General features: G+C 33.2%; 1 protein-coding gene across 2 annotated transcripts in view; it reads right to left on the bottom strand.

Moving 5' to 3' along the window:
• The window catches only part of LOC133191138 (proliferation-associated protein 2G4-like), a 146,659-nt gene extending 134,433 nt beyond the window's left edge, over positions 1 to 12,226 (bottom strand). The window contains exons 1-12 of one of the 2 annotated variants that reach the window (XR_009721662.1): positions 12,110 to 12,226; positions 11,425 to 11,553; positions 10,585 to 10,690; positions 9,865 to 9,934; positions 9,329 to 9,421; positions 9,011 to 9,074; positions 8,844 to 8,922; positions 7,781 to 7,859; positions 6,106 to 6,184; positions 5,491 to 5,637; positions 4,957 to 5,084; positions 4,166 to 4,314 (exon numbers count right to left, since the gene is read on the bottom strand). Coding sequence is in view for 1 of the 2 variants with exons in the window: in XM_061326845.1 (XP_061182829.1) it covers positions 4,216 to 4,314; positions 4,957 to 5,084; positions 5,491 to 5,637; positions 6,106 to 6,184; positions 7,781 to 7,859; positions 8,844 to 8,922; positions 9,011 to 9,074; positions 9,329 to 9,421; positions 9,865 to 9,934; positions 10,585 to 10,690; positions 11,425 to 11,553; positions 12,110 to 12,194 (1,158 nt within the window). In the remaining variant the exon portion in view is untranslated. Of the gene's footprint in view, positions 1 to 3,631; positions 4,315 to 4,956; positions 5,085 to 5,490; positions 5,638 to 6,105; positions 6,185 to 7,780; positions 7,860 to 8,843; positions 8,923 to 9,010; positions 9,075 to 9,328; positions 9,422 to 9,864; positions 9,935 to 10,584; positions 10,691 to 11,424; positions 11,554 to 12,109 lie in introns of those variants that run through there. The other variant, XM_061326845.1, reaches the window with a different exon arrangement.
• Between the last annotated feature and the right edge of the window lie 4,388 nt (positions 12,227 to 16,614).

Genomic DNA, 16,614 nt, shown 5'->3' with positions numbered 1-16,614 from the left:
TCGAGAGTAAAGGATGTTTTAAATTAGGGATACAAAACATTAAATCTACGGATGATTTTCTAATTCATTTGAAAGGGCTTCAATTTATTATGGCAAAGAAGCTTTGGACTAACCTACAAAACCCTAAAAATATCGGATTTGCACCTCTTCTTGCTTCTAGAATGATTCCATGCGTCTTGTGGGGCAGAGACACAGTCAGAGAATTATACCCCCCCTTCTCAGTTCAATGTCAAAACACACAAACACACACACTAATTCTGGAGATTCAATATTTTGCTGACTTCTAGACAATCCCATGTAGGATTAACAGTTGATGTCATATATGATAAGTATTTACGATTTTATCTTAGATTATTCAGTTCTTTAAACTTTGATTTATATCATTTCAGGAAAAGAGAAGAACCGATGCCTTTTTGTCTCACGTTTCGTATTATTCAGGGTTAAAGCAACTTTTTGGGCAAAGATGTCAAAATCTGTCACAATTGACGCATATCTTCAATAATTAAGGGGAAAAAAATAACGTTACGTTTTAATTATTCTTATACTCATGTCACCTTTTCTAGACTAAAAATACTTACTTGACGTAAACCTGACGACATCGGCATTTTCGTTCCCCCTTAAGCATATTCATATGCCACACGTCATCACGAAACAGGAATATGGTTATATTAACATTGTCAGGTTACAAAATACCAGTAGGTTAAGCAATGCATACTGTTTTATTTACCATGAACCATTCACTTCTTTAAATGTGGCATTTGTGACATTTAAAGCACGAAAGTTTATTACTTGGAATAAATATTTTATCTTTGGAGATGCTGGCTAGAATGTGAAGCCACATAAGGTCACATTGTCCTTCATGACTGATTTCGTCGTTCTGAAAAGTAACAATGTTTAATCAAGCTAATTAGAAATACAAGATTAAAAAAAAAAAGTCTTTTTAAATGATTTGCTATGCAATTCTCCCCCCCCCCCCCTTTTTTAAATGTCCATGACATAATTAAATAATACACCAAGGTATTTGTATTGCAACTTAAAAAGAAAATGTAACATTGTTTCGTGGCTCTGCCCATATACTAAAATATGATGAAAGAAGGGAATGCATGCATGGGCACCGCCATTTTCTTACCTCTTGACCTTAGAGTTTGACCTACTTTTGAAAAACTTTTTACCAAACTTTAACCTTAGCCTTAACTTTTGAATGGTTGGTGCTAGGGCTTTCACATTTCACATATGAATTCCTTGTGACAAGGCCTTTTTTCGGTAAGTACCACCATTTCTGACCTTTTGACCTACTTTTAAAAGAACTTCAACCTTGGCCAACACTTTTCATAAGGTTGGTGTTTCCAGGGCTTTCCTACTTTTGAAAAACTTTTTGCCAAATTTTAACCTTGGCTTAGCTTTTGAATTGTTGGTGGTAGGGCTTTCATATTTCACATGTGAATTCCTTGTGACAAGACATTTCCTAGGGTGAGTAGTAAGTACCACCATTTCTGACCTCTTGACCTTGGAGTTTGACCTACTTTTTAAAAACTTCAACCTTGGCCAAAACTTTTCATATGGTTGGTGCTAGGGCTTTCAAAGTTCACATGTATTCCTTGTGTAAAGACCTTTCTTTGAGTACCACAATTTTTGACCTCATAATACTGACCTTGGAGTTTGACTTACTTTTGTAAAACAAATGGGATGATGCTAGGGCTTTCATATTTCACATGTGGATTTTTGTGCAAAACCTTTATTTGGTTATCCACTTTTTTTTTACCTCTTTACTTGACCTTGAGTTTGACCAACTTTTGAAAACCTTAGTCATTACTTCTGAACCTTGGAGTTTGATGATGCTAGGGCTTTTATATTTTACACGTGTACTACTTGTGACAAGACCTTTATTTGTACCTGCATATTTGACCTCTTGATCTTAGAGTTTGACCTACCTTTAATAAACTTGAACCTTGGCCATGAGCTGCGATAGGTTCATCAGTGTTTCACAACTACATCTCGTTTCATATACAGAACTGATACTAGTATCATTACTGCAGTTGTTGTCCTTTGTAGCATGGTATATGTACCGTTGATTCATTCAATCTAACACCCAAACGAAATCTCATTAATTCAAGTTCATTCTCTCATACACAACATTTATACATGATCTCGAAGTAGGTATGGTTGAAGTGCTTTCATAGACATTTATCTATGTATGGAAGTTTATGAAGTAATTCTTTATGGATATACTCATCAGATGAACCATGACCAAATGAAAACATAGGTAATCAGAGATTACAGAGCTCACCTCAATGAATGTTGTCTTTAAGTAAGGCAAAGTCCCACACTAAGCTAATAATCTAGTAATGTGCATCCCTAGATGCAACATTTATGCAATTTTGGTCTGATAGGGCTTGCAGTTACTTGCGAATGGACTTGTCTAAAAACTTTAAACTAGTCACTCATCCAGAAAATGTAAGTCAAATCCAGCATCTGAAGCAAGTTTGAAAGTGATAGTCCCTTGATGCATCATCCATGCAAGTTTGGTCAATATAGGGCCTATAGTTACTTGCAAATGAGACCTGCTCCAAAAACATTGACCTGGTCATTCTTTAGCTGAAATTGCAGCATCTGAAACCTTGACTGGTACAATGAAATACACTACATGTATAAGCATCCTCCATGCATCTCTGATTAATACATGTATAGGGCATAAAAGTACTTGAAAAGAAAACTGCTCCAAAAACTTTAACCTGGTACGCCGATGCCGAGGGTATTACATAAGTTCCCCCAACTTCATTGAGGTGAGCTAAAAATAAGATAAATTCAAGGTCATAAAGAAGGTCATTGTGAGAGAATTGAATAGCTCTCATCAATCTGTATCAGTTTCTAAGGTTTTATGTATTCAGAAAATATTTTGAACAGTTTACTTGAAACTAAAATTAATGCAAATTGAGGAATGGTTAGGTCAAAGGCAAAGGAAAGGTCAAAATCACAGAATTGTTACAGTTCAATAGTTCTCGCCAATAGGCATCAGTGTACCAGTTTTGATGAAAATATCTTGAAATTTCTTGGAAACTGACCTATATATGAATAGTGAGGACAAGGTCATAAGAAAGGTCAAAGTCAGAAAATAATAAAGTCAAATTCCTCTCACCAGTGAATGAATTTGGATAAAATATCTAACAGTTTCCTTTACACTGAGTGTGGTGGACAGCATACAGAAGAATGGAAAACAGACAACCATTATATTCCCCAGCTATATTCAGTGCATAAAAACCATTTCACTGATTTTTTTTTTTTACATTGTATACATAAATGTACCAAATTTTATGCCAACCAGACAACTACACAACCACAGAAGTGGTGGGTATTATTTTGAAATATTTATCCAGGAAGATCAACATACAATTATGTGGCAATAAATTAATATTTGGTGTCATGTTCAATGTATCAGCTGTACGGAAGAAGGGCAGACCTCCATTGTCCTTCTGGCTACACTACATGTATATTTATCATGGCCTGTTCAGCTTGGCAATTAGTTTTTGCAATAAATTGGCTATTTTCATGCTTCTCTAACCTAAATTATTCTGAATCCTTGCAGTACAAGAAATCTACATTTTAATTTCTGATTACTGATGCAGAAACTATGTACACGACAGCAGAATATCAATTTATTCAGCAGATTTACAAATTCCAGATCTTACAAACTACACGTCGTAATAATTTAAGAAACATACATGATCACTGTATCTGTGGTAAATGCTTACAAATTCAAATAACATTTCATTCTACAAATGTATAATAAATACATATATTTTAAATCATTTATTAAATAAATTGAAAACTAGCCCCAAAAATAGATCACATTTAAAGAATTTCATAAATACTTATTACAGCACTTTTGATTATGGTGTTTGGAAAACAACCACTTTTTTATAGAGACAAGGACTCTCATTTAAGATAAGAAGTTGTTTAAGTGGATTCTGCAGATGTCTGGACTAGCGTCTATACTGGACAGGACTATGATGAAAATGACCGTGTTTCTCAACATCTGAAACTCAGGTTTTTTATGTTCTTTAAAAACAAAAAAATTGTCTCTCTTCAAGCCACTTTAAAGTATCGCTGATAGCGAAATTTCAGTTGTATAGTTGTCCTTTTCTATATATTTTAATTTTCGACATTTTGGAGTCTGTCCTCCATGCACCATCAATAAAATTTGTTTAGACTTTAACTTTAATCTTCTGCATTCTCTGCTGATTCTGCCATAGATTTTCCTGCTTTCTTCTTCTTCTTTTTGGCTGCCTTCCTGGACGCAGACTGAGAAAGCAGGGCCTGTTGAATTATGATAAAAGTCAGTTTATTTCATTAATAATAGACAAACATGTATATAAATAACCCCTCATTATGACAGTTTTTCGTGGCACATTAAGATTACATATTACTGTAAGAACTACACTGTAAAAGCACATTACAATACCTAGATATGCAGTGCTTTTGATGTCTATTTGAGACATGATCAGTGTTAAGAAATAAGAATGTCAGCTTCCTCAAAATGCTTTATCTATTTACAGATAAAGCACACTAATGAAGAGACAGTTTTACCCATCTAGGGAAGAGCTAGCTCATAAAGAAATCTCACCCCGGATACTGGGTTTAGGCTTGTATATTCTAATACCCAAGTGTCTTGTTTCTAAGTTTCAGTTGTTATGTATACCACCGATGAGATTTCAGTATCAAAGTTTTAAACACTGCATGATGATACATATATTTGTCCAATACTGTATAATGAAGTATTGTAAAACACAGAACCAACATGAGTTGGAATAGAATTTCCGTGGAAAAAATGACACTCTATTCAGTGGTAACCTCTGTATGAAGGTCACTTTTAATGGTTCCTGCAGGTGACTGCTTCATACAGGTATGATTAAAACAAATAATCAATTTTTTTGTTTAACACCCCAAAGAAACACTGACCTTAATTTCCTCATCCTCTACCTGGTATTCTGATTCATATAATTCTTCATCAAATGGTAGTCCTGTTATTCTTAAAGGTCCATTTGGCATCAGAATGACTGTAAATTTGAACTGAGCCACAAACTCGCCTGAAAAACAAACAATCTCATAGTTACAACTGAGCCACAAACTCCATCAAGTTCAGTAAATCTCGCTATTACATGTATATACTGTGCCACAAATTTATCCAAAATTAAATCCAATTTTAACATACATGTATATATACATATTCATTCTGGCATCTGTATATAATATCATACCAAATGCCTGGCACCATTATTATTTATATTGCATGATAAAGAGAACCTTAAGGTCTCTTTCGTAGAGAACAGAGCAGTTGATCAGTTCATGTTTTACAGACTCCATTTGTCATTTTTATTGTATGATAAAGAGAACCTTCTCTTTTAGTGGACAGAGAACGGTTACATCAGTTCATGTTTTACAAATTCCACAAGCCCCATTTAATTTTTCTCCTGTATGATGGGGAAACCTTACCTTCTCTTTCATAGAGGACGGAGAACGGTTGCATCAGTTCATGTTTTACACACTCCACGACCCCCATTTTGGCCTTCTTCTCATCCTCACATAAACGTAGAGAAAAAGGCATCAGTCCAAATCTCTTGTCTACTTCACTCAAGAACTCTGCAATATTGACAATTTGTATTTATAGTTTATAAAAGTACATTTTCCTCTGCTTTGTGAAAGCTAATTCCTGTGTCACTTGTCATTCATTTAAATGTAAATTTATGACTTTTGTTAACTCTCCTATATTGAGATGCTGCAAACAAAATTGAAAAGTCTCTAAGTAAAATAATTCCTCGATTATGCAAACAGAATTCTCAATGTATAAAATATGTTTAGCAAAACACAGTAATAGCAAACGTATGTATATGAATTCACTTTACAGCGGAGTGATTTTCATTCCCTGTGAGTTAAAACATATTATTAACTATTCAGTTATAACAAATTATGTTTATATCAAATCAAATTTTTCTTCCCTGGCAATCGCATGCTTTACTGTATTTCATTTCTATCGGAATTAATTACAGCAATCACATTTCAAACATGTACATTGTACAGAGAGTTGTAGAAAGTAAAGCCAAGACTTACGTCGTGAGGCCTTCATTTTCAGTTGATAGATAATGTCTTTCTTTTTATACACTGTAGTCCTCGTCTCCTGTTCCCTACCCTGTGTACAAAGATATAATGCTGTCAATCAAGTTAAAATAGCTAAAAATACCCTGTATACAAAGATATAATGGTGTCAATCAAACTAAAACAACTGAAACAAGAGGCCCATGGGCCACAGCGCTCACCTGAGTAACTTTGGCCTTGCTGTTTTTCACCTGATTTCTCTCCCCCCCCCCCCCCTCATAGTACTTATTGTGGTCCCCCCCTACCCCCGAGGGTCATGATTTGAACAATTTATATATTCTAATTAGAATCTACACTACCCAAGAATGTATCCACATTAGTTTCAGCTTTTCTGGCCAAGTGGTTCTTGAGAAGAAGATTTTTACTACATATTTCAATGTAAAACTTGGATTCCTTATTGTGGCCCCACCCTACCCCCGGGGGTCATGATTTGAACAACTTAGAATCTACACTACCCAAGGATGCTTCCACATAAGTTTCAGCCTTTCTGGCCAAGTGGTTCTTGAGAAGAAGATTTTTAAAGATTTTTACTACATATTTCTATGTAAAACTTGGATTCCTTATTGTGGCCCCACCCTACCCCCGGGGGTCATGATTTGAACAACTTAGAATCTACACTACCCAAGGATGCTTCCACATAAGTTTCAGCCTTTCTGGCCAAGTGGTTCTTGAGAAGAAGATTTTTAAAGATTTTTACTACATATTTCTATGTAAAACTTGGATTCCTTATTGTGGCCCCGCCCTACCCCCAGGGGTCATGATTTGAACAATTTAGAATCTACACTACCCCAGGATGCTTCCACATAAGTTTCAGCTTCTCTGGCCAAGTGGTTCTTGAGAAGAAGATTTTTAAAGATTTTTACTACATATTAAATTCCTATGTAAAACTTGGATTCCTTATTGTGGCCCCGCCCTAACCCCTGGGGGTCATGATTTGAACAATTTAGAATCTACACTACCCAAGGATGCTTCCATATAAGTTTCAGCTTCTCTGGCCTAGTGGTTCTTGAGAAGAAGATTTTTAAAGATTTTTACTACATATTTCTATGTAAAACTTGGATTCCCTATTGTGGCCCCGCCCTACCCCCGGGGGTCATGATTTGAACAATTTAGAATCTACACTACCCAAGGATGCTTCCACGTAAGTTTCAGCCTTTCTGGCCCAGTGGTTCTTGAGAAGAAGATTTTTTAATGACCCCACCCAATTTTTGTATTTTCTTGATTATCTCCCCTTTGAACGGGACTTGGCCCTTCATTTTTACAATTTAACTTCCCCTTTACCCAAGGATGCTTTGTACCAAGTTTGGTTAAAATTGGCCCAGTGGTTCTTGAGAAGAAGTCGAAAATGTGAAAAGTTTACAGACGGACGGACGGACGGACAACGGGTGATCAGAAAAGCTCACTTGAGCTTTCAGCTCAGGTGAGCTAAAAACAACCAGTTTCCTTTTACTTCCAAATTTGTTGTTTAATTTATTTTGTATGATGTGTTTTGTTATCTTTAAAATTAAAAATGTTTTCAAAAAAAATTGTTTCAAAATTTATCATCTACTCTCTTACACACTACAAAATAGCTTTAATCTTGTGTCAAACAGCTGCTGTAACTATATGATATTGGTGCATTTTATCTCACCTTGCCTTCACCTGTGCTGATTAAAACATCGACTCCATACACTTCATATGTCTCAAACTCACACTTTTCATGTTCTTTCCTAAAATTTATTTATCAACTTTTAACATGACCATGATCATATGATGACAATAAAGTTTTATTCATTCACATGTAGGCAGGTTCAAGTATTATATTATTTATTTTTAATAACAATGACTAAACTGTTTTCTGAATTTAAAATTGATATTATACATGCATATGAAATCATGGATCTTGATCAATTTTATTCATTTAGCAAGAATAAATAAATGAAATCATACAAAATTTAACAGTAATAAATATGCAATCATCAAGACCAGTTTTCAAAAATTGTTTTTCGTTTAACCTGACTCAGGATAAAAAAAAAATTTGGGTCGGGTTGGGGAATTTTCTACATCAATACTTAATTTGCAAATTTTATTAAAACTGAAAGTATTATTAAAATTACAATAGTTGCTGATGGAATGAGAAAATTCAAAATGAATAAAAACAGTTTATAGATGTTTATAAAAGTTTCAAGTCAGGTCACTTCTAGTCGGGCAAACAGATAATTTTTTTATAAATAGTCTAATCAGTTGAGCTAAATATCAAAGCTAAATGGGTACATTTCTTTTTCTTTTAACTGATATCACTAGGGATGGGTATCGCCAAAAATTTCGTATTGTGATATATCACGATTTTTTCTCCAAAATATCACGATAATATATATGTATAAATTTTACACAGAATTTTTACTACAATTTCTAATGAATTTCTATAATTTTTCTTACAAATACGCTGTAAACATATAACTTCACTTTTCTCATTTTTATTTATATAATATAAAGCATGTTTGGATGCCATAGTTTAACTTTTTCAAACTTTTTTTAGACTTCCTGTAATTTTTATTTAATAGTTCGAAAAAATAAATGAATAATTTCTGGAATTTTTAATTATGTACCAAGTACCGGTATTTTAGTCTCCGTATCACGATACGTATAACGCAATAAAAAATCATCATATACCGATATCCCAATAAAATCGCGCATCCCTAGATACCACTTACCTTTGGGCTTCTGAGGGATTCTGAATTATTGCCTTTTCCCCATCAATAACATGCTTTTTTAACAGATGTGAAAGCATTCCTAGAAAGATATAGATCAAAATATCACTACCAAAACGCTGTGCCTACACACACCACATAATGGCAGGTGTAACTTATTGTTTTCTCACCTTCAATGGGTTTACATTTAAATGATTCAGCAACTTTCTGTACGGCATCAGTCACCACATTATTCTACAAGACGATGACACTGTTAGATTATCTGTCATAGATCAACTTTATCAGCAATCTCTAAACTGTTAACTTAAGCATTCTAACCAAAGTAGAAGTACACTGAATACAGAAAAACACATCAATAATAATAATCCTTCCTTATCATATATCTTCAGGACATGGAAACATAATTATTTGTCACGAGATTTACAATGGATTCTGTCACTGTTGTCTTTTCAAATTGAAACTTGGAAAACATAGAAGCCATCTCCGACCTCATTGCCTGGTTTGACTATCCGGAGGGCAGCTTCTGAAGCTAAATGTGCAGCCATGATGACATCTGCTTTCCTCCCCTTAACTTTATTTTCCTATAGTAGAAAAAATGCTCTTGAGATAATAACAACTATTAAGATAACTTTTAAACAATTCCAGTAAAGTTGACTTTTTTTTTAAAGACATGATGAATACGTGGTTCAGTGAAAGCCAAAAATTTAATATAATAAAATTATATGTACATTATTTTCATAAAATGCAAGGGCCATTTAGCATGCCCTTTCTATATATGACCATGTCTATGACAAAAAATCCAAAGTAAGGTGGTGGTACTTTTATTTGATAGTACAGAGGTAATTTATTTCATTATAAAGAGGTATGGTATCAACTGATCAAAGATCAAGGTAAAAAGATTGACAAAGTTGATTTGGGCACTTACTAGAGCCCCAAAAGACTGAAAATTTTCTAACTTCTTAAGTAATGACTGCTAACTTTGTAACTTTTTTTTAAGCTATTCCGATTTCAGAGAGACACCAACCTTTGATGCACCAACAACAAGTGTGTGAGCGATTACAGCAATGTATCCATCAATCTGAGCTCCCAAGTCACTGTCAATGAAAAATAACACTGTCATAGTATAGAAATCAATCCTGTACCGTAGCATCAAAATCATACTGTAATCCTTCAGGTTATGAATCAACTTCTTAAAAACTTGAATAAAAAGTCAATGAATAGAGTTGAAAGTAAAAACCCCAATCATAAAAAGCATATACCATCAAACCCCGTTATCTTGAACTCGATGAAGCCAGGCAAAAACTTCAAGATATCCATGAATTTGAGATATCAAGGGTAAAAAACTTAAAGAATAAGTGGTTGTGACTTCCAAATCACTTCGACATATCCATGGTATTCAAGATATCAGTGTTTGAGATACCAAAGTTTAACTGTATATTTATTCTCAGCATCTCTTTAAAAAAAAAAATCAATATTGGTTTTCTTGAAAAAAGGACAGTATTAAGTCAAGATATCACCAAAAGAAAGAAATTTTTTCACTGGCCTAGAACAAATTGAAATGGTATAATACTAATAGCATTAAATTTGTGCAGTGTTTTATGGTGAAAGAGTCTAATTTGTTTTCGTTTTCTTTTCTATAAAACTTTTATTCTTTCTGTCTGTAAATTATACCAATACTCAAAGATTAGACACCTTCTAAATGTAAATAAGCATAAACCAAGACACAGAATTTTTTTTTACTTACATCTTCACAACATCTCCATCAGATAGTTCTTTATCTGGATCACTCTTAAGGGGAGAGAAATGACATATACAGTTGTTGACTGACACACATGTTGGGAAGGCAATGCCTGAAATAAAATCACAATCATCACAATGGCAGTTCCAAAAATATTGAAACAGAGCCTCACATCTTTACAGTCAAGTTATTTGCCCAACCTTTACTTTCATACATGTCATGTACAAACTCCAATTAAATATATCTATAATTTTCTTTTTTACAAGCTTGCTCTAACCCTTTCCCAATTTTACATATGCTGTAAGACAGTGACAATGAAAAAACTTTCAATTTGACACAGATCAATAAGTTAACTTTTCTCTTAACTTGTCCACAAACAACATGTACAGCTTAGAAATGTTGTCTAGAACCCATGCTTCCTATAACATGCCAAAAAAAATTAAGGTAGGTAGGTAGACAATAACTTTTTTTCCTTTACTTTTTATTTTGAAAACATCAATTAATTATTCAATACACTGTTTTTTCATCATAAATGCATACACATATATGAATAAACATACACAACAAAACAATTGACACTTTAATTAGACAGACACATTTTTACAGTGTCTGAGGCATGCATTTTATTGACTGCACTATGAGAAAACTGTACTAATGAACAAAAGTACGGTTCAAAATCTTGATTTGGAAAAAAAAAGTAATAGGGTTTGAGGGTAAAATTAGGGTTAGTCAGGTTACTGGAAACACACATACTTTATTTCTTTAGACCTATCCAATTAAATATGTTTTGTCCAAGAAGCAGGTTTTTGACACTTTCTGAAGATTTTCTGTTCATCAGGTTCATACCTTTCTTCATTTCTTTGTCCTTCTTAAACACTTTGCTTGTTTCTTCTTGTAGTCTCCTGTCGCTAAACTCACAGATATTGTTTATCTTTTCACCAGCTACACATTTCGCAATCACTTCTTTCATGATGCCTTCAAAATAAAATGATGTTACCCATCAATCAGTACTGATAAACTGGTCATGTCTGATAATTAGCACATGATTATAATTACGACAAAGACCAATTCAAACGTTAAACTAAGAATTGTCCTAAATCATCTGTGTTTTAGGCCTATATTTTCATGCAAATTGTTAAATTTAAAGGGTATGCAATGACATTAAACATCTTGGATCACAATTATTGAACAATTGGATATTGGTAGTATTTATATTGTATCGTGATTTTGTTGAGGGGGAGGGGGGGTTGTTATAAACATATGGTAGAGAAAAAAACTAGATCAACTGGAGCACGTTCTTTAAATCAAGATGACATGATGCATGCAGTTCTTTATAAGAACATATAAATTATTTCCTTTTATTATCAGAAATATCCTGGAAGTTTTAACACTTTGTTGTGCAATCACACGTGTGTCAATCAGCATGGCAAAAAGTTCGCTTTCTCAAGCGAATGTGTCGTATTAAAAAGACACCATCCGCAGCCTTATTAGAAAAAAATCACTAAACTTAAGTAATTAGTAATTATCTCACCGTTGACCATATCTCCAGCCATTTTATACTTAGTAACGACAATATCTGCCGCCGGAGTCGTGTCTTCTTCATTCTGATCAGCCATTTTGGATTTCACGTGTTGTTCATAGACTCGCAATGCGTGGCGGGAAATATAGCCAGTCCAAGAGGAGGTAACTCGGGGTTTTGTATATCATTTAAGGAGACTATCAAAGTACTAAGAATTTTTATGAAGTATATTTTGAGACTCTACACACATAGCGTATTCAAAAACTCAAAACAAAATAATGTGGGTCAGTGCGCTTCTTTTGGCACTACGGAGCATTTGATATGACCTTTTTGCACTGCAATTACGTCTAACAAATAATTATCATTTTTTCGAAGTTTTCCAGCCAGTGGTTTTTTTTTAATCCAAATAAATCATGAGACAAAAATACAGTCTTATTTTAGCCTTGAAAAGACACATTATAATTTGTGACAATGAAAAAGTCGCACAGTGAATTATTGACCTTTTTGCACTCAAAAATGTCATTTTTCTGGCATTAAAAATTAAGGTCAAGATCTAGTAAATGAAATGTGCCTACAGAAATGAATTCCTTGAATATGGTTTATAACTATACCTAAGTAAAATAAGGTGTATCCGGGCTTAATTTGCAGGAAAACTCAGTGAAATCAAAGTGCTGAAAGTACTCATGGGATCCGGAGTTGAACACTCTGAGGGGTCCTTTAATCCACACAACATGGAGTTAATCAACATTTTTAATCCACACAACATAGAGTTAATCAATATGATTAACAATGCCTTGCAATATTATGAAGTTTTGTTTCCTGTACACATACATTTAAATTTGATTTCAAATTTTAATGGCTAACGTTACAAAAATATGAAAATAATGTTTGTGAACTAATTTTTACTACACCTCAGACAATAAAGAGGTTTCGCGCCATAGTCAAATATTTCGCGCCATTGTGTCGCACAGTTGTTAATTTCCCTCTCGGTGTTTATAGGTGTCCCTGTGCTGCAAATGAGGTCAGTTACGACCATTTTCAATCTTTTTTGGTTCTGTATAAATCAATGTTGATTTGATCAAAAATGTAATATTAAAATTAAGTGAAATGACATATAATTTGTATTTTACATGTCAATTAAAGCTATATATGGCGTATCTGAGCTAAAAAAAAAATAATAAAAATACGAGATTGAGTGTAGATAAACATGATATAAGTTATTTACGTTCAAAAATTTTCACCGATTTTGAACTTGAATAACCACATGTTTCCATAGTTAAATTGATTTTAAACTGTGTCTGTTAATTAAATGCGGAGTCAGTAAATAAATTGTTTATTGTTTTAAATTTCTAATATCTTTGAAACGTGATTGATTTAAATTGTGGAATTTACAGGAAAGTCCTATCTTTACATAAAATAATAGGCCTAAAACAGATAGAAAGATCTTTTTGATTTTAGTTCGTCTGAACTAATTAAAAAATACGCCATATATGACTTTAAGGATGTACAGAGTTTAAAAGGCAGCATACTTTCCACTGAGGGGCATAATTTAATGTAGGCTTACTATCCGTATAGATTAATTCAGAAAAATGACATGGACTACTTTATGGCGGATGTTCATGCAAGGTTGTATTGAAAATCGCGGGAGTAAATTAGCCGACACAGAAGCCCCACTGACGGCCACTATATAATCAATACAAATTACTGCGCACAGAAAGTGCACTAAACAAGGGAGATTGAACATAGTTCAACTCCCAATTACTAGATCTTGACCTTAAGCAAGCAGTACAATCATATTAAAGTATTCAGATTTGGCTGAATTTTAGAAGAATGGTTGAAATTATCTTTTATATTTTCAGTAAAGAAAATTAAAAGTGGGGTTTGTGATGTAATTTTTAGATATACGTATACTAAAATGGGTCGTTCAATAAATATTAATACTTTCAATCCCTCAGAGCTTTCCCTTTTAACATTTACTCATGTCTATAAAGTGTTTGTAACCATGACCAGAAAACCTCAGCATACTCATCTTAAGGAATGCCCTAAAGACACTAATGAATAGCGCTAGCACTTTCCATGATATACCTGAAATTGTAAAATCTTCCTTTGATTGCTTTCATGTGTTTTTGGAAGAAAAAAAGATCTTACAATGCTGAGATCTAGCGAAAATGGTTGATCTCAAGCTCTGTAAATTTTCCTTTCTTCAAAATTTTATTCATTTCTCTATGCTTATTTGCAGCAGCGTTTCAAGTGCAGAAAAAAATATCCTGGAGACCTGTATTTTGGCTTGCTTTGCAGGAATTCTGCTAAACTTTCCTGAGTGAAATTTTAACATAAAAGTTACCATTAATAGCCCTTCCTTTGGCTGTATGTACATGTGTTACTGGACCTTTTGAATAAAAAGAAAAATGATAAAGCATATTTGGAACCCTTGCTCCTCTTTGCAATGATAGGACAACAGCTTTCTCTGACTCCACATTTTATTCTTGATCTTCCTTTTCGGCTATAAAAAGTACAACAATGTTTCGTTGTCTATTACTCAAGTTTATCAAATCTTCTTTTTTTTTGTAAAAATGTTTATTTTTAAATAGAGCATTGGTATATTTAACGTGTGTTTTCTCTTAGGTATTTGTAAGGAAATAACGCACCCATCTGATAGAACTATTGTTCGATTTATTTCATTTGTCAGAACTCTATAAACAGTTATGACGATGAAATGTTTCGTGTTTTAACAAAGTCTTTCAGTGGAAATTTGGCATTTTCAGATATCATGTTGCTCACCATCCATTTTTGGTGCCCCTACAGATTTCGATCGACCAGTTTGACTGCGATCTTTTAATTGTACCTTTCTACTTTTATTGAGGCACAATTTTCATACACGCCCTCATTTTCGTCTTCCTGGCAGAGATCATTTTTAAACAACAGTTTTTAGCTTAGTGCAGTGACCATGCTTACTTTAAAAGTGAATTCCTTTGTGACAAAAATAGGAAAAAGCATGGGGTTTTCTGTGATTAGTTCTTAAATAGAATAGAATTTTTCACCTGTGAAGAAATAAAATTAAATACATCTACATTTATTATGATAAACTGTATGTTGCATTACTTACTGAATGGCCCCCGTAGTGTTAATTTTTAGATAGTGAGACTATTTTTTTTTTCTGGACTTTCACAATATATTTGCTATATTTGATAAAATTCATGACATTAATTAAATAAATAATTTGGAGAAAGGAATCCAGACTAACAGTACTGTAAATACTTCGAAAGAGAAAAAAAATTTAATATTAAGGTTTTTATTGAATATAGTATATTTGGCATTGTAGAATCCATATTTATTGTAAGAACTAACATATTATGCAGAATTTTTGAAATTAAGAGGGCTGGGTGGTCGTGGCCATTTTTAGACTATATTGATCTCCTTTAGAAGAAGAGCTCCATATAAAGATATACAAAAATGATCAAATTTTAAAACTAATATGTATGAATTTTTTCTTTGCCAAATGATAGTTGACAGCTTAAGATATCATATCTAAAAATATAAGTTATATCTGATGGTTAATTTGTTGACCCCCCCAGCCTCCTTTAAGTCCAGACAAAAATCTGCTCAAAAGCTGAGGAGCGAAGCTCTTCAACGACGAATCTCTATAGGTAACGTAGTTTGGAGTGCATTAGAGAGCCTTTTATTCTGTTAATGGTAAATATAATCTTGCACACATTGACATGAATAATCTAAATGTGAATATTGTCTTTAGCATGTTTATTGAATAACATTCATTGAGAGTAAAGAACTTTATTATTTTTAAAAGTGAAATGCAGAAGAAAAAGTGTTTCCCTTAAAATCGTATAAAAAAGGACATATGCATAAATAAAATCTTCTTTTTAAAAAAAAAAAAATAGACGTGGAAAAGGGGAGTGATTAAACTAATTTGAAGTAGATCTCAGTGTATAATTCAATAGTTCAAATTATCCATGATGTCAGTGCTGATAAATCATAATACACTGAGAAAATTGGAAAATTGAAAACTATAGTTTATACATTCTACCCTTCAATCAGTAAGAAAATAAATGAGCACATTTGAGCACTTAGAACCTATTCTGATATATAAACTCATGCAGTTTATTACATCAGTAAATTTTAAAAGTTAAAAACTCTGAATTGACTTTATCTTTTGAATGAAATTGACATTTTCACAGACCTGTTATTATCACTGTGAAATTAACAAAAGTCAGTGTTAGTTTCACAGAAACAAATTCGCGGGAAAACTCGAGATCATTACCTTCACGTTAAGTGAAAATATTCCTATAAATAGCAAGGGTGAATAAAGCACCAAGACACTGGCTAAAAATGCCAAAGTTCCTGTAAAATGTTTTGAAATTTATTTTGTTACGAAAAGACAACTATAAAAGGCGTTAGGGACAAAACGAAAAACCAAAAAAATAATGTAAACAAAAAATTCCATTGTTTGAATTTGGATATTGAGTTATTTCACACGTGAGGCGGGATTTTCTGATATTTTC

Source organism: Saccostrea echinata, unplaced genomic scaffold, assembly GCF_033153115.1.
Source record: "Saccostrea echinata isolate AGI-Se365-2 ecotype Australia unplaced genomic scaffold, CSIRO_AGI_Sech_v1 ptg000023l, whole genome shotgun sequence".
NCBI lineage: Eukaryota > Metazoa > Mollusca > Bivalvia > Ostreida > Ostreidae > Saccostrea > Saccostrea echinata.
This window is presented reverse-complemented; position numbering and strand designations above follow the sequence as displayed.